Here is a 27,593-nt window from a genome sequence, read left to right as displayed (position 1 = left end):
GGAAGAGGCTGCTGCTGGTGGATGGGCCAGGGGGGTGGGGGCACTTACTGATGAGGGAGGTTGTGGTGGGGGGGGCTGCACAGCATAGTTTTGTTTCCAGCTGAGAAAACACAGGCATTTTACCTTTGCCCTAAAAGAAAGTTATTTTCTGTTCTTTGGCTGCTGGAGTGGTAGTAATGCTACTGACCTATAGTAGATGTTAATTAAGGTGTGAGGAAGTAGAATAGTTGCAGAAGTTACTAGGGCAAACTGTTTATTGGGTTAGCTTAAAAGGGTATCGTTGAAGCAGTCCCCTGAGAATCAAAACTATATAGAGAGGAAAGGTCCCACTTAACTTTCTTTTCGAGAAGTTCTGAAAGAAGAGGAAATTTCTCTGGGTAAGTGAACATTATTTTACTCTTTGTTTTGGTAATTTAAAGATGATAAAGACAGAATAAGAAAAAAATGCAAAATTTATTAACTAGTCTCCATACCCTTTTCCACACAGTTTTAAAACTTTAACTTTTTGCCACAGCATTAATAGCCTCTAGCAGGCACAGCAGGACCTAGTTCAGTCCTAGGAAAAAAAAAGAGAGAAGCAAGCATTATTAACTAGTTTCCATAGTGTACAACCCTTTTTCCCATAGTTTTAAACTGAAACTTTCTCTAGGGGTAGAAACAACAGCTAAGACCATTAAAAAGGATAGTAGCAGGACTCAGACTTTATCCTAAAAGAAAGTTATTTTTTGTTCGTTGGTTGCTGGAGAGGTAGCACTGCTAATGACCTGAATTATGTGTTAATTACAGGGAAAGGAAGTAGAATAGTTAATGTTACTAAGGCAAACTGATTTTTGAGTTCGCTTCAAAGGGTCTGTTTGAAGCAGTCCTCTTATAATCAAAACTATATAGAGAAGAAAGGACTCACTTAACTTTTTTCTTTTTTTAGAAGTTCTGAGAGAAGAGGACATTTCCCTGAGTATGTGAACATTATTTTCCTTTGTGCTTTGGTAACTTAAAGGTTTGGGTTTAAAAGAGGAATTGTAGGTTATTGATAAATTAGTTGAGTTAATAAGATATTCTCCGAGGACAAGCAGGCTGCTTGTTCTCACTGATGGGTGACGTCCACGGCAGCCCCTCCAATCGGAAACTTCACTAGCAAAGTCCTTTGCTAGCCCTCGCGCGCCCGCGCGCACCGCGCATGCGCGGCCGTCTTCCCGCCCGAAACCGGCTCGAGCCGGCCAGTCTTCTTTTGTCCGCACTCGGTACGGTCGTGTTTTCGCCGTGTCGAGCCCCGGAAAGTCGACCTCGCGCGTCCAATTTGTTTGAACGTGTTTTTTTCCTTCGGGAAAGCTTTGTCCTAGTCGGGAAGTGCTCCGCAAACCCCCCGCCGGGTTTCGTGTAAATCCTCCCCGTACTTCCAGCTTTTTTTGCCCCGGTAAGTTTTCTTTCGTCGTCGGGGTAGGCCTTTTTTCGGCCTCGGTCGAGATTTTTTTCTCCCTCTAAATTTGGTGCTTCGAATTTCGCCATTTCGGCTTTTGATTTCGCCGGCGTGATTTTTCCGCCCATGACATCGAAGCCTTCCAGCGGCTTCAAGAAGTGCACCCAGTGCGCCCGGGTTATCTCGCTCACTGATCGACACTCGTCGTGTCTTCAGTGTCTGGGGGCCGAGCACCGCCCTCAGAACTGCAGTCTGTGTTCCCTGCTTCAAAGGCGGACTCAGGTAGCGAGACTAGCCCAGTGGAACGTGTTGTTCTCGGGCTCTTCGTCGGCATCGGCACCGGGATCTTCGAGTGCATCGACGTCGTCAGCGTCCAGACCATCTTCCTCGGCCGCCCCTGCATCGAGTGCATCGAGGCATCGGGCCTCTGCATCGGCGCCGAGACATCGGATAGCTGCATCGACGTCGGTGGTACCAGGACCTCGTCTGCTGATGTCGTCGGACGGTGGTGCATCGGGTGGAGTGCAGGTGAGGGCTGTCCATTCCCCTGCTGGTGGCGGTGAGCCCTCGGGTGGGTCTCCGCCTACCCTGAGGGCTCCTGCGGTACAGCCCCCCCGAGATCGACCTTCTTCAGTCTCGGCCCCGAGGAAGCGACGGGTGGATTCGACGTCCTCCTCGTCGGTGCCGGGGAGCTCCGGTGACATGCTTCGGAAGAAATCGAAGAAGCATCGACACCGGTCTCCTCCCCGTGTCGGCACCGAGAGCTCTGGGTCGCCGAGGGATTCGGCACCCAGCAGGCATCGGCACCGAGAGGACCGCTCACCCTCTGTTCAGGAGGTGTCGATGCGCTCCGCTCTGGACAGCCCGGAACAGCCTCCACGCCCGGAACAGGTACTGACGTCGACGCCTGCATCGACCTCTCAGCCTTTCTCTACAGCCGCTCTAAACGAGAGCCTCCGGGCCGTTCTCCCAGAGATTCTGGGAGAGCTGTTGCGCCCTACCCCTCCGGTACCGGCGGTGCTTGCGCCACCGGTACCGTCGAGCGTGGCGCCGGCTGGCCCATCGCCCAGGTTGAGGTCCCCGACGTCGGTACCGCGTGCGGTACCGACCGCGGCCACCTCCCAGGAAGGCTCCCCGACTACGTCGGCGGAGGGAGCTTCGCCGATGCGGGCGAGGGAGTCTACCTCTCGACGCCCCCATCGTGGACAGGGTTCCACGGAGTCGAGCAGGGCGAGGTTGCAGACACAGGTCCGTGAACTTGTGTCTGACACCGAGGGTGAGGCCTCGTGGGAGGAAGAGGAAGATCCCAGATATTTCTCTGACGAGGAGTCTGGGGGTCTTCCGTCTGATCCCACTCCCTCTCCTGAGAGACAGCTTTCTCCTCCCGAGAGTCTGTCTTTTGCCTCCTTTGTCCGGGAGATGTCTACGGCCATCCCCTTCCCGGTGGTTGTGGAGGACGAGCCCAGGGCTGAAATGTTTGAGCTCCTGGACTATCCTTCTCCACCTAAGGAAGCGTCCACTGTTCCCTTGCACCATGTCCTGAAGAAGACATTGCTTGCGAACTGGACCAAACCATTAACTAATCCCCACATTCCCAAGAAGATCGAGTCCCAGTACCGGATCCATGGGGACCCAGAGCTGATGCGCACTCAGTTGCCTCATGACTCTGGAGTTGTGGATTTGGCCCTAAAGAAGGCTAAGAGTTCTAGGGAACATGCTTCGGCGCCCCCGGGCAAGGACGCTAGAACCTTAGACTCCTTTGGGAGGAAGGCCTACCATTCCTCTATGCTCGTGTCCAAGATCCAGTCTTACCAGCTCTACACGAGCATACACATGCGGAATAATGTGCGGCAGTTGGCGGGCTTGGTTGATGCTCTTCCCCCTGAGCAAGCCAAGCCTTTTCAGGAGGTGGTCAGGCAGCTGAAGGCGTGCAGAAATTCCTGGCCAGAGGAGTTTATGACACTTTTGATGTTGCGTCCAGGGCCGCTGCTCAAGGTGTGGTGATGCGCAGGCTCTCATGGCTGCGTGCCGCCGACCTGGAGAATAGAGTCCAGCAGCGGATTACGGACTTGCCTTGCCGGGCGGATAACATTTTTGGCGAAAAAGTCGAGCAGGTGGTAGAGTCTCTCCACCAGCGGGACACCGCATTCGACAAGTTCGCCCGCCGGCAGCCTTCAGCTTCTACCTCTACAGGTAGACGATTTTTCGGGGGAAGGAAGACTGTTCCCTATACTTCTGGCAAGCGTAGGTACAATCCTCCTTCCCGACAGCCTGCGGCCCAGGCTAAGCCCCAGCGCGCTCGCTCTCGTCAGCAGCGTGCGAATCAGCAAGGCCCCGCGGCTCCCCAGCAAAAGCAAGGGGCGAGCTTTTGACTGGCTCCAGCAGAGCATAGCCGACATCCAAGTGTCAGTGCCGGGCGACCTGCCTGTCGGAGGGAGGTTGAAAGCTTTTCACCAAAGGTGGCCTCTTATAACCTCCGATCAGTGGGTTCTCCAAATAGTCCGGCAAGGATACACCCTCAATTTGGCCTCTCAACCTCCAAATTGTCCACCGGGAGCTCAGTCCTACAGCTTCCAGCACAAGCAGGTACTTGCAGAGGAACTCTCCGCCCTTCTCAGCGCCAATGCGGTCGAGCCCGTGCCATCCGGGCAAGAAGGGCTGGGATTCTATTCCAGGTACTTCCTTGTGGAAAAGAAAACAGGGGGGATGCGTCCCATCCTAGACCTAAGGGCCCTGAACAAATATCTCGTAAAAGAAAAGTTCAGGATGCTTTCCCTGGGCACCCTTCTCCCCATGATTCAGCAAAACGATTGGCTATGCTCTCTGGACTTGAAGGATGCCTACACACACATCCCGATACTGCCAGCTCACAGACAGTATCTGCGATTTCAGCTGGCGCACGCCACTTCCAGTACTGTGTGCTACCCTTTGGGCTCGCCTCTGCGCCCAGGGTGTTCACAAAGTGCCTAGCTGTGGTAGCAGCGGCGCTTCGCAGGCTGGGGGTGCACGTGTTCCCATATCTCGACGATTGGCTGGTGAAGAACACATCCGAGGCTGGAGCCCTGCAGTCCATGCAGATGACTATTCGCCTCCTGGAGCTACTGGGGTTTGTGATAAATTACCCAAAGTCCCATCTTCTCCCAGTGCAGAAACTCGAATTCATCGGAGCCCTGCTGGATTCTCGGACGGCTCGCGCCTATCTCCCAGAGGCGAGGGCCAACAACTTGTTGTCCCTCGTCTCGCGGGTGCGAGCGTCCCAGCAGATCACAGCTCGGCAGATGTTGAGATTGCTGGGCCACATGGCCTCCACAGTTCATGTGACTCCCATGGCCCGCCTTCACATGAGATCTGCTCAATGGACCCTAGCCTCCCAGTGGTATCAGGCCGCCGGGGGTCTAGAAGACGTGATCCACCTGTCACGAGATTTCTCGAATCCCTGTATTGGTGGACGATTTGCTCCAATTTGACTCTGGGACGTCCCTTCCAAATTCCTCAGCCTCAAAAAGTGCTGACCACGGATGCGTCTCTCCTGGGATGGGGAGCTCATGTCGATGGGCTTCACACCCAAGGAAGGTGGTCCCTCCAAGAAAGCGATCTACAGATCAATCTTCTGGAGTTGCGAGCGATCTGGAACGCTCTGAAGGCTTTCAGAGATCGGCTGTCCCACCAAATTATCCAAATTCAGACAGACAATCAGGTTGCCATGTACTATGTCAACAAGCAGGGGGGCACCGGATCTCGCCCCCTGTGTCAGGAAGCCGTCAGCATGTGGCTTTGGGCTCGCCGTCAAGGCATGGTGCTCCAAGCCACATATCTGGCAGGCGTAAACAACAGTCTGGCCGACAGGTTGAGCAGGATTATGCAACCTCACGAGTGGTCGCTCAATTCCCGTGTGGTGCGACAGATCTTCCAGGCGTGGGGCACCCCCCTGGTGGATCTCTTCGCATCTCAGGTGAACCACAAGGTCCCTCAGTTCTGTTCCAGGCTTCAGGCCCACGGCAGACTGGCGTCGGATGCCTTCCTCCTGGATTGGGGGGAAGGTCTGCTGTATGCTTATCCTCCCATTCCTCTGGTGGGGAAGACTTTGTTGAAACTCAAGCAAGACCGAGGCACCATGATTCTGATTGCTCCCTTTTGGCCGCGTCAGATCTGGTTCCCTCTTCTTCTGGAGTTATCCTCCGGAGAACCGTGGAGATTGGAGTGTTTTCCGACCCTCATCACGCAGGACGAAGGGGCTCTTCTGCATCCCAACCTCCAGTCCCTGGCTCTCACGGCCTGGATGTTGAGGGCGTAGACTTTGCCTCTTTGGGTCTGCCAGAGGGTGTCTCCCGCATCTTGCTTGCTTCCAGGAAAGACTCCACTAAGAGAAGTTACTTCTTTCATTGGAGGAGGTTTGCCGTCTGGTGTGACAGCAAGGCCCTAGATCCTCGCTCTTGTCCTACACAGACCCTGCTTGAATACCTTCTCCACTTGTCTGAGTCTGGTCTGAAGACCAACTCCGTAAGGGTTCACCTTAGTGCAATCAGTGCATACCATTACCAAGTGGAAGGTAAGCCGATCTCAGGACAGCCTTTAGTTGTTCGCTTCATGAGAGGTTTGCTTTTGTCAAAGCCCCCTGTCAAGCCTCCTACAGTGTCATGGGATCTCAATGTCGTTCTCACCCAGCTGATGAAACCTCCTTTCGAGCCACTGAATTCCTGCCATCCGAAGTACTTGACCTGGAAGGTCATTTTCTTGGTGGCAGTTACCTCGGCTCGTAGAGTCAGTGAGCTTCAGGCCCTGGTAGCCCAGGCCCCTTACACCAAATTTCATCACAACAGAGTAGTCCTCCGCACTCACCCTAAGTTTCTGCCAAAGGTTGTGTCGGAGTTCCATCTGAACCAGTCAATTGTCTTGCCAACATTCTTTCCCCGTCCTCATTCCTGCCCTGCTGAACGTCAGCTGCACACATTGGACTGCAAGAGAGCATTGGCCTTCTATCTGGAGCGGACACAGCCCCACAGACAGTCCGCCCAATTGTTTGTTTCTTTTGATCCCAACAAGAGGGGAGTGGCTGTAGGGAAACGCACCATATCCAATTGGCTAGCAGATTGCATTTCCTTCACTTACGCCCAGGCTGGGCTGGCTCTTGAGGGTCATGTCACGGCTCATAATGTTAGAGCCATGGCAGCGTCGGTAGCCCACTTGAAGTCAGCCACCATGGAGGAAATTTGCAAAGCTGCGACGTGGTCATCTGTCCACACATTCACATCTCATTACTGCCTGCAGCAGGATACCCGACGTGACAGTCGATTCGGGCAGTCAGTTCTTCAGAACCTGTTTGGGCTTTAGGATCCAACTCCACCCCCCGAGGGCCCTGTTTGTTCTGTTCCAGGCTACACTCTCAGTTAGTTGGTAAATTTTTTAGGTCAATCTCAGTTATGTCCTCGCCGTTGCGAGGCCCAATTGACCAATGTTGTTGTTTTGAGTGAGCCTGGGGGCTAGGGATACCCCATCAGTGAGAACAAGCAGCCTGCTTGTCCTCGGAGAAAGCGAATGCTACATACCTGTAGAAGGTATTCTCCGAGGACAGCAGGCTGATTGTTCTCACCAACCCGCCCGCCTCCCCTTTGGAGTTGTGTCTTCCCTTGATCTGTATTGTCTTGCTACATACTGGACTGGCCGGCTCGAGCCGGTTTCGGGCGGGAAGACGGCCGCGCATGCGCGGTGCGCGCGGGCGCGCGAGGGCTAGCAAAGGACTTTGCTAGTGAAGTTTCCGATTGGAGGGGCTGCCGTGGACGTCACCCATCAGTGAGAACAATCAGCCTGCTGTCCTCGGAGAATACCTTCTACAGGTATGTAGCATTCGCTGCAAGGCTGGATGGCTGGTTTCACATCAGGATTAAATAATACGTTTTTTGCTTATTTAAAACCCAAACTTTTACTGACTTCTGCTCAGTCTGTGTTGAGGCACCAGTCCTCAGTTTTACTTTGAACTTCTTTTATTTATTTATCTGACTGGAGAAAGGAATCTTTTATCTTCCCTTCATATTACAAATAACTCTCCTCATGCCCTGTGATTGAAGCTGGATCTATATTTACATCTAATCCTCCTCCTAGACAACAAAGAAAGAGCCTACAGCAACCTGCATCAATTGGACCATCCAAGGATATCAGAACGAGAAACTGTAAAGTGCATACCTACAGTTGCCACGGAGATGAAAACTCATAGTAACACTTTTTTCAGGCATATCAGAAGCAGGAAGCCTGCGATGGAATCTGTAGGACTGCTAGATCAGGAAGAAGCAAAAGGAGCACTCAGGGAGTACACGGCCATAGTGGAGAGACTGAATTAATTCTTTGCTTCGGTCTTTACAGAAGAAGATGTAAAAGATTTACCTATACCAGAAATGGTGTTCAGCGTGACAATGGTGGAGGAACTGAAAGAAATCTCAGTGAACTTGGAAAATGTATTGAGCTGAATTGACAAAAAGTGTGATAAATCACTTGGACTGGATGGTATACACCCCAGGGTAATGAAAAAAAAATCAAACATGAAATTGCTGACCAGCTGCTAGTGATCTATAACCTGTCAAACTTGTCCATAGGAGCTGAAGACTGGAGGGTGGCCAATGTAACGCCGATTTTTAAAAAGGGTTCCAGGGGTGGTCTGGGAAATTACAAACTGATAAGCCTGACTTCAGTGCCGGGCAAAATTGTGGAAATTATTATAAAGAATAAAATTACAGAACACATAAAACATGGTTTAGTAGAATATAGTCAGCATGGAATCAACCAAGGAAGGTCTTGCCTCATCAATTTGCTTAATTTCTTTGAAGGTGTGACTAAACATGTTGATAAAGGTGAGCAGGTTGATGTAATGTATCTATGTTTTCAGAAACCTTTTGATAGAGTACCTATGAGAGACTCCTGAGAAAATTAAGGAGTGATGGGATAGGAGACAATGTCCTTCTGTTGGTTAAGAATTAGCTATTGGACAGAAGACAGAAGGTAGGATTAAATAGCCATTTTCCTCAGTGGAAGAGGGTGAATAGTAGTGTGACGGGGATCTGTTCTGGGACTGGTGCTATTTATCATATTTATAAACGATCTGGAAATCAGAACAACAAGCGATGTGATAATTTGCAGATGACACAAAACTATTCAAAGTTGTCAAAATGCATGTGGATTGTGAAAATTTGCAGGAAGGAAATTGGAAGGCTGAGTATCCAAATGGCAAATGAAATTTAATGTAGTCAAGTGCAAAGTGATGCACATTGGGAAGAATAATCCGAATCATAGTTATCTGATGTTAGGGTCCACTTTAGGAGTTAGCACTCAAGAAAAATACCTAGGTATCATTGTAGACAACACATTGAAATCTTCTATCCAGTGTGTGGCGGCAGCCAAAAAAACAAACAGGATGCTAGGAATTATTAGGAGTAGGATTCAACATAAGACCAAAAATAATATATTGGCTCTCTATCGCTCCACGGTACGACCTCAATTCTGGGCGTCATGTCTCAAAAAAGATACAGCAGAATTAGAAAAGGTTCAAAGCAGAGCAACCAAAATGATAGAGGGGATGGAACTGCTTCCGTATGAGGAAAGGTTAAAGAGGTTAGGGCTCTTCAACTTGGATAAGAGACAGCTGAGGGGGGATATGATTGAGGTCTACAAAATCCCGAGTGGTTTGGAGCGGGTGGAAAGAAATAGATTTTTCATGTATTCAAAAAGCACAAAGTCCAAGGGACACTAAATGAAATTGCATGGAAATACTTTTAAAACAAATAGGAGGAAATATTTTTTCACTCAAAGAATAGTTACGCTCTGGAACTCCTTGCCGGATGATATGGTAACAGCAGTTAGCATATCTGGGTAAAAAAAAAGTTTGGACAAGTTCCTAGAGGAAACGTCCATAGTCTGTTATTGAGATGGACATGGGGGAATCCAGTGCTTGCCCTGGGATTGGTAGCATGGAATGGTGCTACTAATTGGGCTTCTGCCAGGTACTTGTGACCTGGATTGGGCACTTTTGGAAGCTGGATATTGGGCTAGATGAACCATTGGTCTGACCCAGTATAGCTATTCTTATGTTCTAGTTGTAACTCTTGTAACTGCGTGGGAACAGGCAAATACTATACATGAATATAATTTACCCTGTGCTGCAATTGAACAGATGCAATCTAAATCCAAATAAAAATAAATTTAAAATATAGAGGAGACCTTCTGGAACAGAGCAGGTTGGTCACATTTCCATCCTGGCAACCTCTGTTCAGCTCTGGTGGAGCAAAATAACCAGAAAAGAGAACATCACCTGCCATTGGTAGAAAGTGGTCCTGCAGCTAGAATCTACTCACCAGGTGATGTATTTTCTTGGTAAGGAAGTGCAAGGATAGAATTTTTGTCTTGATTGGTGATTCAGGGACCTGTTTACTAAAGTGCTGTTAGGTGTTTGCACATACTTCATGTAAAGATTTGATTTGATTTATTGACTTTATATACCGCTTAATACAACCAAGGATTTAGAGTGGTTTACAATGAACATACAAATGCTACATTTCTCATACAGTGAAAATACCTGCTAAGCCATATATCAAACAACAGAAAATAATTTTCTTCTGGCATTTCAACCCATAATATTTCTCACATACTTGAACTATTCAACCAATATTCAGCCATAACTTCTGTCAAAGAGCCAGGCCTTTATTGCTTATCAAAACACTAAATAACTGGAAATTAATACATGGTAACTGCAAAGGCTGTGCAGTAACCTCTGGAGACATATCCAGCATCTCCCTTGTGCTTTCCACACATCCAAGTTCCCTACCACAAGGGAGGAGTACCCTAGTGGTTAGTGCAGTGGACTTTGATCCTAGGGAACTGGGTTTGATTCCCACTGCAGCTCCTTGTGACTCTGGACAAGTCACTTAACCCACCATTGCCCCAAGTACCTATATATAGTATGTAAACCGCTTTGATTGTAACCATAGAAAGGTGATAATCAAGTCCCTTTCCCTACCATACATCACCGTCAAGTGCAATTAGCATGGATACACCTAATGTCACATTTTGAGTTGGTGTTACGTGCCCCTAGCTGTAGCATGAGGTAGTTGTTAGCAGGAGCCTGCACTTTGATTTATGTGTGTATGATGAATTCTGTGTCCCATCCCATAAGAAAACTCAGGCCTGGGAGGAAAAAGTGAAAGTGAGGACCAACACCAAAGACCCAGCTTCAGCCCTGCAAGGGGAAACTAAAGCTTACCAGCCCTGTGAACCACAAAGTCTATTCCCAAGGAAACAGCTAGAACATGGAAATCACATTACATTTAGAGACAGGCCCTCTGGCCCTTCCAACAGAAGCCAGGGATCAGCAGGGCCCTCCAATCAGATGGGTAAAACATAAGGGAGGAATCTACTGCCCTATAAAGGAGGGAAGTGAGAGCAGAACTCAGGCTCCCTGTGAGGAGGTTAAGGTGCAAGACTCTGGAGCACAATGTGAAGCCTGCAGCACTTTTAGAAGGTATGGAATGCTATTGTTTGTTTTACGTGCAAGGTTTATTTTTGTTGGGGATTTTTATTCCCCACAAGGTGCCTTGTTTTTGAATGTGTTTTGGAAAAGCCAAATTGCAGTATTTTTTTTCGTCGGCGGGTGGTTGTAGCCGCAAATAGAGCTATGCGGGTGGTGACAGGAGGGCAGGACAAAGCCAGGCCTAACCCTAATCCAAGAATCTTCGTTATTTGATTTGAACAAGTGGCACAGTCGCTAAGAGCACTTCTCGTTTGGATGCTTAAACTGGCTGTTTGGACCTATGGGTGATGTTCAAGTAGGATTGATTTGGATTCTTTTTGTGGGATATTTGTGGGCTAAGTTTACCCAAAGTTGTGGGGAGAGTCCATCGGATACTGGGCCCACATTACTGATAACGCAGCGCGATGAGCAGAAACTCGGCCTACGCCTGCGGGTAGGCAATGACTCTGGACAAGTCACTTAACCCACCATTGCCCCAGGTACAAAATAAGTACCTATATATAGTATGTAAACTCATGTGGATGGGTGACAGTGTTCTAAAACACATGCTAATTGTTTAGCACACTTTTATTTATTTATTTATTTATTTATGTATTTATGTATTTATACCCCACATTATCCCCACAATCAAGCAGGCTCAATGTGGCTTACATTAGCCAGAGAGAGAACTCTGGGCGATAATAGATACAAATGAGAATAATAGAGTAGTATGGCAAGAAAGAAAGAATACGTGACATATAACAATACAGAAGAATTGGACTAAACAGGATCCACCAAAACGAAAACCAGTGAGGTTGCCGTGGCAGCTTCGGAAAATTCAAAAGATACCATCTGTGGTCATTCCTTCCAGATTACTCCATATAGGCTACATCAACACAAGATCAGCTGTACACAAAGCTGTTATACTTTCCGATTGGATTGAGGCTGACAACCTTGACCTTCTCTTTCTCTCAGAAACTTGGATCCAGCACCACTTAGACCCTGCCATCTTGGACTTGTGCCCTCCAGGTTATAAACTAAAACACTGGATTAGAAATGGCAAAAGAGGTGGTGGTTTAGCATTAGTTCACAGATCGGAATTTATAGTGGACATAGAGGGGCATAATCGAATACGAACGCTTTTGTAAACATGCTCCTAAGTTATTAGAAATACAGATAGTTGGGAGGCTGGCAGCCATGAGGATTACTTGGTAACTTACCTGTCTGGTGCAGAGGTACATCCACACTGCCTAGGCTTCATTTCGGAGAATATTCGGATGGAGCTACCTAACTGTAATAGTCTATGTGGGAAACAGTAACCTGGGAAAATGCATGAGGCTAAAGTTAGATAGGAAATAAAGCCAGAACCCTGACATGCCATCCCTTTGTGATTTGAACTCACTTCTGACGGACTTCATAGAAAAAAGTCTAAAAATTGGTTTTGAAAATACCAATTTGGATGTTTTTATGAGAAAAACGTCCAAATGCAGATTTATGCCACTTTTTGGATGTTTTTCTCTTTTGAAAATGAGCCCAAATGTGTCTATATAAAACCAATTGAAATTATGGGTACTTTGAAGTCAAACATTTGCAGCTGCTTAGCAGTGGGTATAAATGTTAGCATTTGAAGTATGCACGTACATGTGTATTTAAGAAAGAATGTGTGTACTTTGTAACTTCACCCAAACTCTACCCAAAACATGTCTATATGCATGCAAACATGCAGTTTGTCACCACACATACTTCTATGGGTGTAACCCATGGGATAACTGTATAAAAGCCAGTTTATTTGCATATCCAGCAGATAGCCAAGACCTGTCACTTCTTCCTCTTTAACATCAGCAAAATTCGCCCTTTCCTCTCTGAACACACCACCCGAACTCTCGTCCACGCTCTCATTACCTCTCGCCTGGAATACTTACTCCTCACCGGCCTCCCACTTAGCTATCTATCCCCCCTTCAATCTGTTCAGAACTCTGCTGCACGTCTCATATTCCGCCAGAACCGATATACTCATATCACCCCTCTCCTCAGGTCACTTCACTGGCTTCCGATCAGATACCGCATTCAATTCAAGCTTCTCCTTCTTACCTACAAATGCACTCAGTCTGCTGCCCCTCACTATCTTTCTACCCTCATCTCCCCTTACGTTCCCGCCCGTAACCTCCATTCACAGGATAAATCCCTCCTCTCAGTACCCTTCTCCACCACCGCCAACTCCAGGCTCCGCTCATTCTGCCTCGCCTCACCCTATGCTTGGAACAACCTTCCTGAGCCCTTTCGCCAAGCCCCCTCCCTGCCCGTCTTCAAGTCTTTGCTTAAAGCCCACCTCTTCAATGCTGCGTTCGGCACCTAACCCTTACCGTTCAGTAAATCCAGACTGCCTCAATTTGACTGCCCTTATCGGACCGACCATTCACTTGTCTATTAGATTGTAAGCTCTTTGAGCAGGGACTGTCTCTCTTTGTTAAATTGTACAGCGCTGCGTAACCCTAGTAGCGCTCTAGAAATGTTAAGTAGTAGTAGTAGTAGAAAGAGTTTATACAATTATCCCCTTGCTGTGCTAAAACACGTTTTACATATCAAAAATACTTTTTGCAATTACACCAATAAAGGGGATTTCTGTATTTCTTCCAAGATAGAGAAGACCTGGAGATTTGGGGGATTTTGGTGTTATTTGTATTTCCCACCATCAAAAGCAGTTTAAATGTGTTATGCACTGAATATCAAATTTGAAACAGCAAGATTTAATTATATTTCATTCAAAAATATTGTGTTTACAAATGCTAATATGAATTTATTTTTTTCTGCAAAGCTTAAAAGAATTAGAAGAGAAGTATCAAAACAGGGAATCAAGGCCAGAAGACTTGCAGCTTATTACTGAGCTGAAAGACATGATTGCAGAAAGGGACCAGCTCATAAAGAAACTGATTGTAAGACATTTCCACATTCTTTTCAATTTAAGCTCATTAACAGATTTAAATTTTTTTTATCAAAACGTTCACAGCAGAACCCTATTAATATAATTTAACTGCCCATAAACTTTCAAATGACTTACCTTCTGCATCATACCCTGGAAGAAAGGAGAAACAGGGGTGATATGATACAGATGTTCAAATATTTGAAAGGTATTAATCCACAAACGAACCTTTCCCGGAGATGGGAAGGCAGTAGAACTAGAGGGCATGAAATGAGATTGAAGGGAGGCAGACTCAAGAAAAATGTCAGAAAGTATTTTTTCACGGAGAGAGTGGTGGATGCTTGGAATGCCCTCTCGCGGGAGGTGGTGGAGAAGAAAACGGTAACAGAATTCAAACATGGGTGGGATAAACATAAAGGAATCCTGCTCAGAAGGAAGGGATCCCCAGAAGCTTCGCCGAGATTGGGAGGCAGAGCCGTTGGGGGGAGGCGGGGCTGGTGGTTGGGAGGCGGGGCTAGTGCTGGGCAGACTTATTCAGTCTGTGCCCTGACAATGATACAAATCAAGGTAAGGTATACACAAAAAGTAGCACATGTGAAATTATCTTGGGTAGACTGGATGGACCGTGCAGGTCTTTTTCTGCCGTCATCTACTATGTTACTATCATTAATTGTGTGTATTACTTCATTATATTTGCAAAAGCTATGGTGTTTGATGCTTTTCTTATTAAAGATATGTTACAGAATTTCAGAGCTCTATATTTATTTTTGATAGGATGACAAGAAGTTCTACCAACTGGAACTAGTAAACCGAGAGACCAATTTCAATAAATTGTTCAATGCAAACCCCAGTGTTGGTATTATCAATCCACTTGTGAAGGTATGTTCTATTTGCTCAGTTTCTTCAGAATGAAAGAAAATATCTTTGTTCGTTCCAGATAAGGATGGGTTCTTTTATTTTTTTTTCCCCCAAAAGAATGTTTTTATACCTATCCATTCTGATGATAATGTTATATAATGCATTTAATTGGGAAATAGACATTTAAGTCAGTGCATACAACACTGAAGAAAGTATTTTATAAGAGGTTTGCTAAATGTAGATCCTTTTATAAAATTCATGTAGGACTGCAAAAAAAAAAAGTTTATTTAGTACATTCCATCTCGGAAGAAGCCATTATAGAAAAAAAAACATATAAAACAAAACTTGGGGCTTAGCATGTATAAATAGCACTACATATAAGCAGCAATTCTGCTTCTTACTTACATGTGTAAGTGGTTGTTTTTGGAAAGGAGATAAAGTGCTATCATCCAAAACTCTAATATTTGCAAATTCAAAGTAGTTTTCAACACAAGAGAGGGAAGTAAAGTTCTTCCATCAAGCACTCCTCTGAACCCAAGCCCAAATCAGAAGTTAGCCCTCATTTGCTTAAAACACATACAGCTTTTATGTCTCCACGTGCAATTTTTCCCCAGGTTATTCACACTTATCTTGTATCTAAACTCCTGTTATTCTATCTTATCTATGTGTTCCACCTCTACCTTATCCCCTTGTAGATGGCATGATCCAGATCAGATGAAATGATCTTCAGATTAAGCAGAGTGCTGAAGGCTGCTTCTCATGGGCGCAGTTTGACTGTTTCATTTGGGAGGGCAAAGGATGGGGTGGAGCATATTAGCATATTCATTTGTGTGTGTGTATGTATATATGTATATATATATATATATATATATATTCAAATGAATATGCTAATATGGAGGAAGGAAGGAAGGGAAAAAGAGCTGGCTTTTTTTGGGAATAACCATAATGAATATGTATGAGATATCAAGCCAGCTCTTTCTCCCTTCCTTCCTTCCTTCTTTCCTCCTTACCCAGCACTCCCTCTTCCTCTCCAGTAGTATGTCCCCACCCCCTTCCCATACCATTCCAGTGTTGACCTTAGAAATGCATAGTCTCTATAATGTACATCCTTCAAGAGGTAGTGTGTCATGATTTAGGCTCTACACCCTTTCTGATGTTTTGGTGCCACCTCAGTAAGGCCAACACACAATCTCTCCACTGCAAAACGCTATACATGAACTTGTACAAAAACACACTCATATCCTTACTAAACCATAACAGCACTAATTCCAAGGACAGGACGAGCTACAACCTTAAGCGTGAAAAGGCAGAACTGTAATCACACCAGGCTCTAAAACACCAATACACTACTTCGTGAAAAAAAAAAAAACAAACAAACAGGGCTGCAAATACTACACGCTAGCAGAATACGGCACCTTGATCACACATGAAAAAACACATGACACAACAGACATGACACAAGGAACTAGAAATCAAAAAATATGAAGGCAAAATACTGGAACTGGAAAGTTAACTCAAGAAGTCAGACTCAGCCAGAAAAATTGAAACTTACATGCAAAATATCACAGATGCACATTTCAAAAAGCTGACATATTCCAATTAATAAATTCTGAATAAAATACTTTTTTCTACCTTTGTTGTCTGATCATTTAGTTTTTCTATTCGCTTTGGTCCCAGTGTCTTCTGTTTTATGCAGTGTCTTCTTTCCATTTGATATTTTTTCTCTCACCATATCCACCATCCTCCTGTGTCCTTATGCATCCTGTCTACCATCTGTAGCCCTGTCCCTATCCTTCCTCGAGTCTCAGTATCTGCCCTCAACGTGTTCCAAACCAGCCCTTAAACTCAGCAGTTTCTCCTCCATCCATATCCAGCATTTCTCCTCACTCCCCTCAATCCATGTGCATCTACTTCCTGTCTTCCCTCCCCTCCATCCATGTCCAGCATTTCTCCTCTCTCCCTTCCCCTCCATCCATGTGCATCTCCTTCCTTTGTCTTTCCTTCCCTCCATCCTTGTCCAACATTTCTTCTCTCTTCCCTGCCCTCCACTCCATCCATGTCCAGCATTTCTTCTCTTGTCCCTCCCCTCCATCCATGTGCATCTCCTTCCTGACTTCTCACCCCTCCATCCATCCGTCCAGCAACTCTCCATTCTCCCCTGCCCACTCCTCTATCCACCCATATCCAGCAAATGTCCTCTGTCCCCTGACCCCTCCATTCATCCATCCATGTTCAGCAATTCTCCTCTCTCCCCTGCCCTCCCCTCCTTCCATCCATGTCCAACAACTCTCCATTCTCTCCTGCCCTCTCCTCCATCCATCCATATCCAGCAAATTTCCTCTCTCCCCTTTCCCCTCCATCCATCCATGTCCAGCAATTCTCCTCCTTCCCCTGCCCTCCGCTCCATGTCCAGTGATTTTTATCTCTCCCCTGCCCTCCTCTCCATCCATCCATCCATGTCCAGCAACTCTCCATTCTCCCCTGCCTTCTCCTCCATCCATGTCCAGCAACTCTCCATTCTCCCCTGCCTTCTCCTCCATCCATGTCCAGCAACTTTCCATTCTCCCTGCTTTCTCCATCCATCTCCAGCAAATTTCCTCTCTCCCCTGTCCCCTCCATCAATCCCTGTTGTCCAGCAATTCTCCTCTCTCCCCTGCCCATCCTGTTTCTTTCCATCCCCTTCCCCATTCTATCCAGTGTCTCCCCCCCACTGTCTCCCCCTTCACAGCATCTCCCATCTCTCTCTCTCTTTCTCTCTCCTACTGGCAGCCTGGAGAAACCGTGAACTTACATGCTCTTCCCTTTCCTTCCTCTCTTTCTCTCACTCGCTCACCCCCCCCCCCCCCCCCCCCGGCAAAGCATAATACAAACGTGCGCGGGGCCATACTCCTGCACGCACCGCTGCCGTCTTCCCTCCCCTCCATCCATGTACAGCATTTTTCCTCTCTCCCCCCCCCCCTCCATCCATGTTCATCTCACTTCCTCTCTCATCATCCATGTCCAGCATTTCAACTCTCTCCCCTCCCACCATCCTTGGGCATCTCCTTCCTCTGTCTTCCCTCTCCGCCATTCAGGTCCAGCATTTCTCCTCTCTCCCTTCCCCTCCATCCGTGTTTATCTCCTTCCTTCCTTTTTGAAGTTGTTTATTTATTTTCCCCTCCACCTTGTAAGGCACTGCCTACCCAACAAAAACAGTGTTAGACTTGTTAAAGATGGATCAACAATAAAGAATGACAACGTGGGATGCAGCAGCTCACAGGTTTGCTTGCTGTGTTTTGAGTGAACAGCGACGGCTGCGCGGGGGAGTGGAAACAGAGATTTACCAAATGGCTTCCTTCCTTACAGTGGACTAGATAGGCTGGCTCACTTCCACTCCACTCTCTAGTACCGAAGTTGCAGTGGCAAACGGGCAGGCGGCAGTAGTAAAACCAGCAAGCAGGCAGGCTCGACTCGATCCTTTGCTTCCCTGCCCTCTCTGCGTTCCGCCTTCCTCTGATGTCATTTCCTTTCTGGCAGGCGGGACGCTGAGAGGGCAGGGAAGCAAAGGATCGAGTCGAGCCTGCCTGCTTGCTGCTTTTACTACTGGCGCCCCGCCTGCCAATTCGCCACTGTGACTTCGGGTAAGACTAAGTCGTCGTTTGGGTGGGCAATGCCCCCCTCGCCCCCCCCCCCCCCCCCCCGTCTACGCCCATACTGCTTCTGCAGAATTCCTTATGCCTCAGAGTAGTTAGTCTCACTAGCATTCATCAACTTAATTAAATTGATTTTGACAGGTGATCACACCCACTTCTGGTCATGTCAGCCAATCAGAATCGAGGATCTACCCAGGCCACACCTATTCAGCACCAAAATCCTGCCCATACTCTACCCCTTGATGATGTAACTGGATATGATGTCACAGCCCCACCCACATCCAGTCTCTTTTGCATAATCCCACCCCTGCCTTAAACTCCACCCCAATTGGTGATATCACAGAAAGTGACATCGTAGTAGAGAGCTGCACGGTTTCCGTCCCCGCAGGAATCCCGCGGAACCCGCGGGATTCCCGCGGGGACGGAGGCAGTTCCTGCGGGGTTCCCGCGGGGATGGAAGCAGTTCTGCGGGGTTCCCGCGGGGATGGAACCAGTTCTGTGGGCTTCCCGTGGAAGTGTAAGCTGCACCTGCACCAGCCTCTCATCTACCGAATACCAATTTATTTGAGTGCTGTCTCTTCCTCCTCTTCTTTCTTGCTTTAACAGCATAAATGTGGAAAGTCTTCCATTAAGGAGGTGGTAGAGTCACAAATGATGACGGAATTCAAAAAGGCGTGGGATGAACACAGAGGATCTCTAATTAGAAAATGGAAGTTATATAAAAGCTAACCTTAAATGGCTGCATGTGTGTGGATATGTCAAGTGACACTTAGATGGCGACTCTGGCTGTGATGATCTAGAGCTGATACCTGGCAGACTTGTATGGTCTGTGTCTCATACATGGCAATCTGGTGTAGGATGGGCTGGAAAGGGCTTAGACAGCAACTTCAGTGGCTGGAACATAAGGACAGTGCTGGACAGACTTTTACGGTCTGTGTCCCACAAATGAGAACATGAATAGGCTGGAGTGAGCTTCGATGGCAACTCCAGCAGTTGGAACATAAGGATGGGGCCAGATAGACTCCTGTGGTCTTTGTTCCAGAAACACGAAAGAAAGACCATAATCAAGTATATAATATCACACTTGTTGATTTAATGATGAATTGATCATGAGTGTGACTATTGGGCAGAGTGGATGGACCGTTCAGGTCTATTTGCTGTCACTTACTATGTTACTGTTAATCCTCTTTGCTCCCAGGCTGGTGCACAGACCTCAGCTCTGACACAGGCACGAGAATCAGATGTCACCTGACCTACTGGCGCGTGCATGTGGCGTGAATGGACTCATCCTCAGCACACACTGCCAGTGAATCAGAGACAAATCTTACATGTGCGCACCAGAGTGTTCCAAGTTCCAATTTCTATTCCTTCCTTGCCTACAGTGCTGTGGCTCAAATCCAGAAAGGGAGCTGACTGGAACTTTCTTTTATGTACTATTAAATTCTTACGGGGATGGGTGGGGATGGGTTAAATTCTTGCGGGGACGGGTTGGAATGGTTTTAATTTTTGCGGGGATGGGTGGGGACGGGTAAGATTCCAGCGGGGATGGGTGGGGACGGGTAAGATTCCAGCAGGGACGGGCGGGGATGGGTAGGATTTCTGTCCCCGTGCAACTCCAAGATGGCGGCAAATACTGTATGTATCACATCACTTCCTGTTTCATACTAGCTGCCATCTTGGATGGGGTCACGTGACGGGAAGTGACGTCAAAAGCACCCGATACTACCCCTAGAGGGAACGTTCACAGCTTAAACTTTATTTTTTTCCTCTCTCTATCAGGAAAGAAAATAGGCATTTGTTTAGCCTTCACACTACTTTAAACTCCTTTTCTGAACAGTACTGCAAAAAGACATGACCCCAGATCTCCCTCCTCCTCCCGAGCCCTGGACTCACAGATGTTTTTTTTTCTCTGAGGAAAGGATGCCGCTAACCCAGACACCCGTTCCTCCTCTCGGAACAAGCTTAAAGACCAATGTGCTGCATTCTGAGAGAATCCACACTTCCTCCCCCCCCCCCCCCCCCCGCCTTCCATATCCCCCTCCTTTCTGTTCTGCATTCAGACCAAAAAGACACAGAGATCATTAAACATCCTGATTTTAACTCATATATACACACACACAGAAAGTAACCTGCTTTTAAAACAGAATGAAAACTTGAATCTTGTTACAAAAGAAAAGAACAACTTTGTGTACAATTCTGACCCCTGCCGAATTTAAGGCAGAAGCATAGCTCCTACAGCCACTCCACCTCTCACATCTCATTCCCGACACATCTGGCCAAGCCTGCTGTAGACCTGGTGGTGGCACTCTGAATACATGGCCCAGTTACATTCTATTTATTTCAGAAAGACACATCAGCTAAATTTAAGGCGGAGCCATAGCCCCACATCCCCATCCCCCTCCATCCTCCCATAGCTCACTCCTGACACATCTGAGCAGCGGCTCCCTCCTTCCAGAGACAGGTTACCATAATGACCCCAGCAACAACTTCAGCCCCGATCCCATTCAGGAATGGAAGTAGGTCACATTCAAAATATGGCAGCTTCCTTGCATTTGAAAAAAACATTTCATCTCTAGTGTGAATGGAAATAGATACAGGTAAGGAAACGAACATTCTTATAAAAATAGTTACAGAATAATTGCACCAGTCAAAAGAGTACAGTAAAAACAAGCATTGATTTTAGCAAATGCAAGCAAGCACAGGTTTTATTTATTTACCAGTTACAGCAGCTTTAACAATACTAGTGACATGTGTAAGGTAACATAGAGGGGCATTTTCGATCGGGGACGCCCATCTCCGAGGACGGCGAAGGGGCGGGGCCGACCGTATTTTCGAAACGAGATGGGCGTCCATCTTTCATTTCAATAATACGGTTGGGGGCGCCCAAATCTCAACATTTGGGTTGACCTTAGAGATAGTCGACCTAAATGCTGAGATCACCGGCTGTAGAGATGGGCGCCCTCGGTTTTCGCCAATAATGGAAACCGAGGGTGCCCATCTCAAAAACTGCAAGGCATTTGGTCGTGGGAGGGGCCAAGATTCATAGTGCACTGGTCCCCCTCACATGCCAGGACACCAACCGGGCACCCTAGGGGGCACTGCAGTGGACTTCACAAATTGCTCCCAGGTACATAGCTCCCTTACCTTCGGTGCTGAGCTCCCCAAACCCACCCAAAACCCACTCCCCACAACTATGCACCACTACCATAGCCCTAAGGGGTGAAGGGGGACACCCACATGTGGGTACAGTGGGTTTCTGGTGGGTTTTGAAGGGCTCCCATTTTCCACCACAAGTGTAAGGTGGGGGGGGGGGAATGGGCCTGGGTCCGCCTGCCTGAGGTGTACTGCACCCACTAAAACAGCTCCAGGGACCTGCATACTGCTGCAATGGACCGGAGTATGACATTTGAGGGTGGCATAGAGGCTGGCAAAAAAGTTTTTACAGGTTTTTTTTTTAGGGTGGGAGGGAGTTAGTGACCACTAGGGGAGTCAGGGGAGGTCATCCCCGATTCCCTCCCGTGATCATCTGGGTAGTTCGGGCATTTTTTTGTGACTTGGACCTAAAAAAAAAGGGACCAAATAAAGCGGAACAAATTCTCGCCAGGGACGCCCTTCTTTTTTCCATTATCGGCCGAGGACGCCCATCTCTCCTCGGCCGATAAACACGCCCCAGTCCCTCCTTCGCTACGCCTCCGACACGCCCCCGTGAACTTTGGTCATCCCCGCAACGGACCGCAGTTAGGGGCGCCCAAAATCGGCTTTCGATTATACCGATTTGGGCACACACGGGAGAAGGAAGCCCATCTCCCAATTTGTGTCGAAAGATGGGCGTCCTTCTCTTTCGAAAATAAGCTGGATAGTAACATAGTAAATGACAGCAGATAAAGACCTGAACGGTCCATCTAGTCTGCCCAACAAGATAAACTTATTTTACATGGTATGTAATACTTTATATGTATATCCGAGTTTGATTTGTCCCTGCCTTTCTCAGGGCACAGACTGTAGAAGTCCGCCCTGCACTGGTTTTATTCTCCAAATACCGACGTCGGCACCCAATGTCTGCTAAGATTCCATAGATCCATTCCTTCTAAACAGGATTGCTTTGTGTTTATCCCACGCATGTGTATTTTTATTTATTTATTTTGCTCACACCTTTTTCAGTAGTAGCTCAAGGTGAGTTACATTCAGGAACTCTGGATATTTCTCTGTCCCAGGAGGGCTCACAATCTAATTTTGTACCTGAGTCAACGGAGGGTTAAGTGACTTGCCCAAGATCACAAGAAGCAGCAGTGGGATTTTGAACCGGCCACCTCTGGATAGCAAGACCGGTGCTCTAACCACTAGGCCATTCCTCCATTCCATTACCGTTTTCATCTCCACCACCTCCCGCGGGCGGGCATTCCACGTATCCACCACCCCCTCTGTGAGAAAATACTTCCTGACATTACTCTTGAGTCTGCCCCCCTTCAACCTCAAGTCATGTCCTCTACTACTACTACTACTACTACTATTTGACATTTCTAGAGCGCTACAAAGTGTACGCAGCTTACAATCTAATAGACAAAAAGTAAAGCACCTTCCCGTCTCCAGAAAAAGTTCGTATACGGATTAATACCTTTCAAATATTTGAACATCTGTATCATGTCACCCCTGTTTCAACTTTCCTCCAAGGTATAAATGTTCAGGTCGGCAAGTCTCTCCTCATACGGTTTGCAACGTAAATCCCATACCATTTCCATAGCTTTTCTTTGCACCGCTTCCAGTCTTTTTACATCTTTAGCCAGATACGGCCTCCAAAACTGAACACAATACTCCAGGTATTGCTACAGCATTCTGACCAGCCCAGAGTTAGCAAAAAAAGGCAAAATTTACTGTACTATAGTAAACATCCCCCTAAGTTGCAAACCTCTTTGAAACAATTAGCCAAAATAGTTTTTTTAAATTGTTAAATTAGTTCAGCTTCTACTTTCTAGGTGCGCTAGTGTTTTTAGTGTGCGCTAACCATGTAGACGCCCATAGGAATATTATGGGAATCTACATGGTTAGCGCACGCTAAAAACGCTAACACACCTTTAGCATGGCTTAGTAAACAGAGCCCTAGATCTATAATACAGTGCATGCCGCATCTCAGTGTATGTCAACAACAGCAACAAAACAAATTTATTATAAAGAACAATAAAATCTTTTTTATCTTTTTAATGTTTGTTTCACTGACAAAGATGTGTTTGAACAAAATGGAAGCTATCAGTAGCAAACTGCTACCTCTAATGACAGTTCTGGAAGCAACAAGAATCTAAGTTATTATTATTATTAGCATTTGTATAGCGCTACCAGATACACGCAGCGCTGAACACCTGATACAAAGAGACAGTCCCTGCCAAAAAGAGCTTACAATCTAAATAATACAGACAGACAAGACAGTTACAAGTGAGGGAAGTAATGGGTGACAAGGGTGGAAATGACAAGGGGAGGGCAATTGTGGCTAGGAGCCAAAAGCAGTAGTGAAAAGGTGGGTTTTCAGCATAGATTTGAAAACAGGTAGAGATGGAGCTAGACATATAGGTCCAGGAAGTCTATTCCTGTTGTGCTTTGATAACCAGCTTCAATAAAATGTTTCTTTCAAAAATAAAATCAGTTTTGTCTCTTCTTGCTGCAGAGCAAACTGAAAAGGAAATTGAGGAGGTCCCAAAGCTAATGCATAATGGTGACTATATACATTAACCTTTAGTTCTGTGGCCCTCTCGACCCAAACAGAAATAAATTCTCACTCATTATGCATTAGTTTAGAGAAGTGATTCTCAATCCCCAAGCCTCGAAACATACCTACTTTTAGTGCTTGTTTGGTCTTGTTGTTAGAAAAGAGAAATGTCAAAGTAACAAGCTATTTGTGTAAACTATTTTTGGCTAATTGTTTCAAAGAGGTTTGCAATTAGGGGATGTTTACTAAAACATAGTAACACAGTAAGTGACTTCAGATAAAGACCTGAATGGTCCATCCAGTCTGCCCAACAGTCACATTCATTGTCAATTCAAGATACTTGATATTATATACTTGATCATGGTCTTTCTTTGGTGTTTCTGGGACAGACCGTAGAAGTCCACCCAGCTCTGTCCTTATGTTCCAACTACTGGAGTTGACATCAAAGCACACTCCAACCTATCCAAATCCATGTTGTCATTTGCGGGACACAGACCATAAATGTCTGCCCAGCACGTTCCTCTCGTTCCAAACCACTGGAGATTCCATCACAAAGCTCTCCCCAGCCCACTCTAAACCGGATCACCATATGCTGGACTCAGACTGTACAAGCCAGCTCAGCACCGGCCTTAGTTGATGCAGCCAGAGTTGTCATCTACGCACCACTTGACATGCAACACATATGCAACCCTTTAAGTTTTGTTTTTTTATATCATTTATTTTCTAATTAGAGATCGTCTGTGTTCATCCCATGCCTTTTTCAATTCCGCCACAGTTTTTTTTTCTACCACCTCTCTCGGGAGGTCATTCCAGGCATCCACCACCCTCTTTGTGAAAAAGAATTTTCTGACATTACTCTTGTCTACCACTACCACATGTCCTCTAGTTTTACCACATTCCCTTCTCTGGAAAATATTTATTTCTATATTAATACCTTTCAAGTATTTAAACGTCTGTATCATATCTCCCCTGTTCCTCCTCTCCTCTAGGGTATACATACTCAGGTATTCCAGTCTCTTCTCATGTCTTTTGGCGCAAGCCCCATATCATTCTTGTCACCTTCCTTTGGATCGCTTCAAATCTTCATACATCTTTAGCAAGATACGGCCTCCAAAACTGAACACAATACTTGAGGTAGGGCCTCACCAACGACTTGTTACACTTCTCTCTATACAGCCTAGCATCCTTCTGGCTAGCCACCGCCTTGTCACACTGTTTTGTCGCCTTCAGATCCTCAGATACTATCACCCCAAGATCCTTCTCCCTGTCTGTGTATATCAGCCTCTCACTGCCTAGCACATATGTCTCCCTTGGATTTCTACTCCCTAAGTGCATCACTTTGCATTTCTTAGAATTGAATTTGAATTGCCAAATATTAGACCATTCTTCTAACTTCTGCAGATCCTTTTTCATGTTTTCCACTCCCTCCAGAGTGTCTACTCTGTACAAATCTTGGTATTGTCCGCAAAAAGGCAGACCTTACCTTCTAAAACTTCTGCAATGTTGCTCACAAATATATTGAACAGAATCGGCCCCAGCACTGATCCTTGGGGCACTCCACTACTTAACTTTCCTTCTTCCGAGTGAATTACATTAACCACCACCCTCTGGCATCTGTCAACCAGTTCCTAATCCAGTTCTCCATTTTGTGTCCTTAACGTCAGCCTGTCAATTTTATTCAAGGGCCTCGTATGAGGAACCATGTCAAAAGCTTTGCTGAAATCTAAGTAGATTACATCTAGCACACATTTTTGATCCAGTTCTCTGGTCACCCAGTCAAAAAATTCATTCAGATTCATTTGGCATAGTTTACCTTTGATAAAATTATGTTGTCTTGGATCTTCCAGGAAATTCACTATCCTTTCCTTCAGCATCACTTCAATTTCTTTTCCAGTAATTGAAGTGAGGTTTACCGCTGCGTAACCCTAGTAGCGCTCTAGAAATGTTAAGTAGTAGTTTCCAGCTTCTTTTCTGTCACTACTTTTGTGAAGAGGGACCACATCCGCTCTTCTCTAATTCCAAGGAACCTCCCCTGTCTCCAAGGATTTATTAAACAAATCTTTAAGAGGACCCGCCAGTAAGTTTTAGCACTTACCATACCATAACTGCAAAACATATGACAAAGTCAATGCAAAGCCTGAGCAATAAATGTCACACATCTGTCCTGCATTTACCACACTGGGCAAACAATGTGCCATTCTCAGCAGATAGCAACATACTGTCTGCTGATGCATGTATTGCTAGTCCTTGTGCTAAAAAGAGTTGTCTTGAAGCACCACAACTCAATGTTTTTTTTCATAAGGTAGAAAGGGAAGAAGGGCTCTATGGAGCTAGCTTAAACTGTGTTCAAAGAAAAGCAGCATTTTGTGTAGTGGCTTCTACACTTTTTCATTTTTTTCTATGTGCGATTAACTAATTGAATGAGATGAAATGAAAGCATTACAAGCCACACAAATCTTATTTGTAAGTAATTCTTGGGCAATGATGAGTGGAGTTGAACAGGTAGATGTAAAGCGTCTGTTCACACTTTCCAAAAATACTAGGACTAGGGGGCATGCGATGAAGCTACAATGTAGTAAATTTAAAACGAATCGGAGAAAAGTTTTCTTCACTCAACGTGTAATTAAACTCTGGAATTCGTTGCCAGAGAATGTGGTAAAGGCGGTTAGCTTAGTGGAGTTTAAAAAAGGTTTGGACAGCTTCCTAAAGGAAAAGTCCATAGACCGTTATTAAATGGACTTGGGGAAAATCCACTATTTCTGGGATAAGCAGTATAAAATGTTTTGTACATATTTGAGATCTTGCCAGGTATTTGTGACCTGGATTGGCCACTGTTGGAAACAGGATGCTGGGCTTGATGGACCTTTGGTCTTTCCCAGTATGGCAATACTTATGTACTTATATCTACTTATGTAATGCTCTACTCTTTATGATATCTAAAGCATGACATCTGAAAAAAATGTTGATAACAGCATTTCTGTTTGCTTCAATATGATAACTTTAGTGTGGAGGGGGGAAAAAAAAGAAAAAAAATTCCAGTATACATAAGAAGCATATCATGGTGCCATGTCCTCAAATGATTGACATCTACAATAAGACAATGGGTGGCATAGACTTGTTGGATAGATTCCTCAGTGAATGCAGACCAGTAATGAGAGGTAAAAAATAGTGGTTCTGCTTCTACACACACTGTGTTAACCTCTGCCTTGTTGCAGCATGGAAAGTCCATATTAAAGTAGGAGGCTCAATGGACCTCCTCCAGTTGCTTCGCTACATTGTTTGCAGTTTTCTACAAGGTGCATTCCACCGGCCGCGAATGATGCCTAGATAGGTATTACCTGACATGGAGGGGCATAATCGAATGGAAACGCCTATCTCCATGGGCGTTTATCTCCGAGAACAGGTCCGTGAAGGGGTGGGCCGAACCGTATTTTCGAAAAAATGGACGTTTTTGAGCTGGGCGTTTGTTTTTTTTAGCGATAATGGAAACTAAAAACGCCCAGCTCAAAAACGTCCTAATCCGAGCCATTTGGTCGTGGGAGGGGCCACGATTCGTAGTACACTCGCCCCCCCTGATA

General features: G+C 46.1%; 1 protein-coding gene across 1 annotated transcript in view; it reads left to right on the top strand.

The window, feature by feature from the left end:
- The window catches only part of FAM184A (family with sequence similarity 184 member A), a 306,691-nt gene that overhangs the window by 254,572 nt on the left and 24,526 nt on the right, over window positions 1-27,593 (top strand). The window contains exons 15-16 of the mRNA XM_030198559.1: window positions 13,723-13,840; window positions 14,602-14,706. Of these exons, the coding sequence (XP_030054419.1) occupies window positions 13,723-13,840; window positions 14,602-14,706 (223 nt within the window). The remainder of the gene's footprint in view (window positions 1-13,722; window positions 13,841-14,601; window positions 14,707-27,593) is intronic.

The sequence above is a fragment of the Microcaecilia unicolor genome, chromosome 3 (assembly GCF_901765095.1).
Source record: "Microcaecilia unicolor chromosome 3, aMicUni1.1, whole genome shotgun sequence".
Lineage (NCBI taxonomy): Eukaryota > Metazoa > Chordata > Amphibia > Gymnophiona > Siphonopidae > Microcaecilia > Microcaecilia unicolor.
This window is presented reverse-complemented; position numbering and strand designations above follow the sequence as displayed.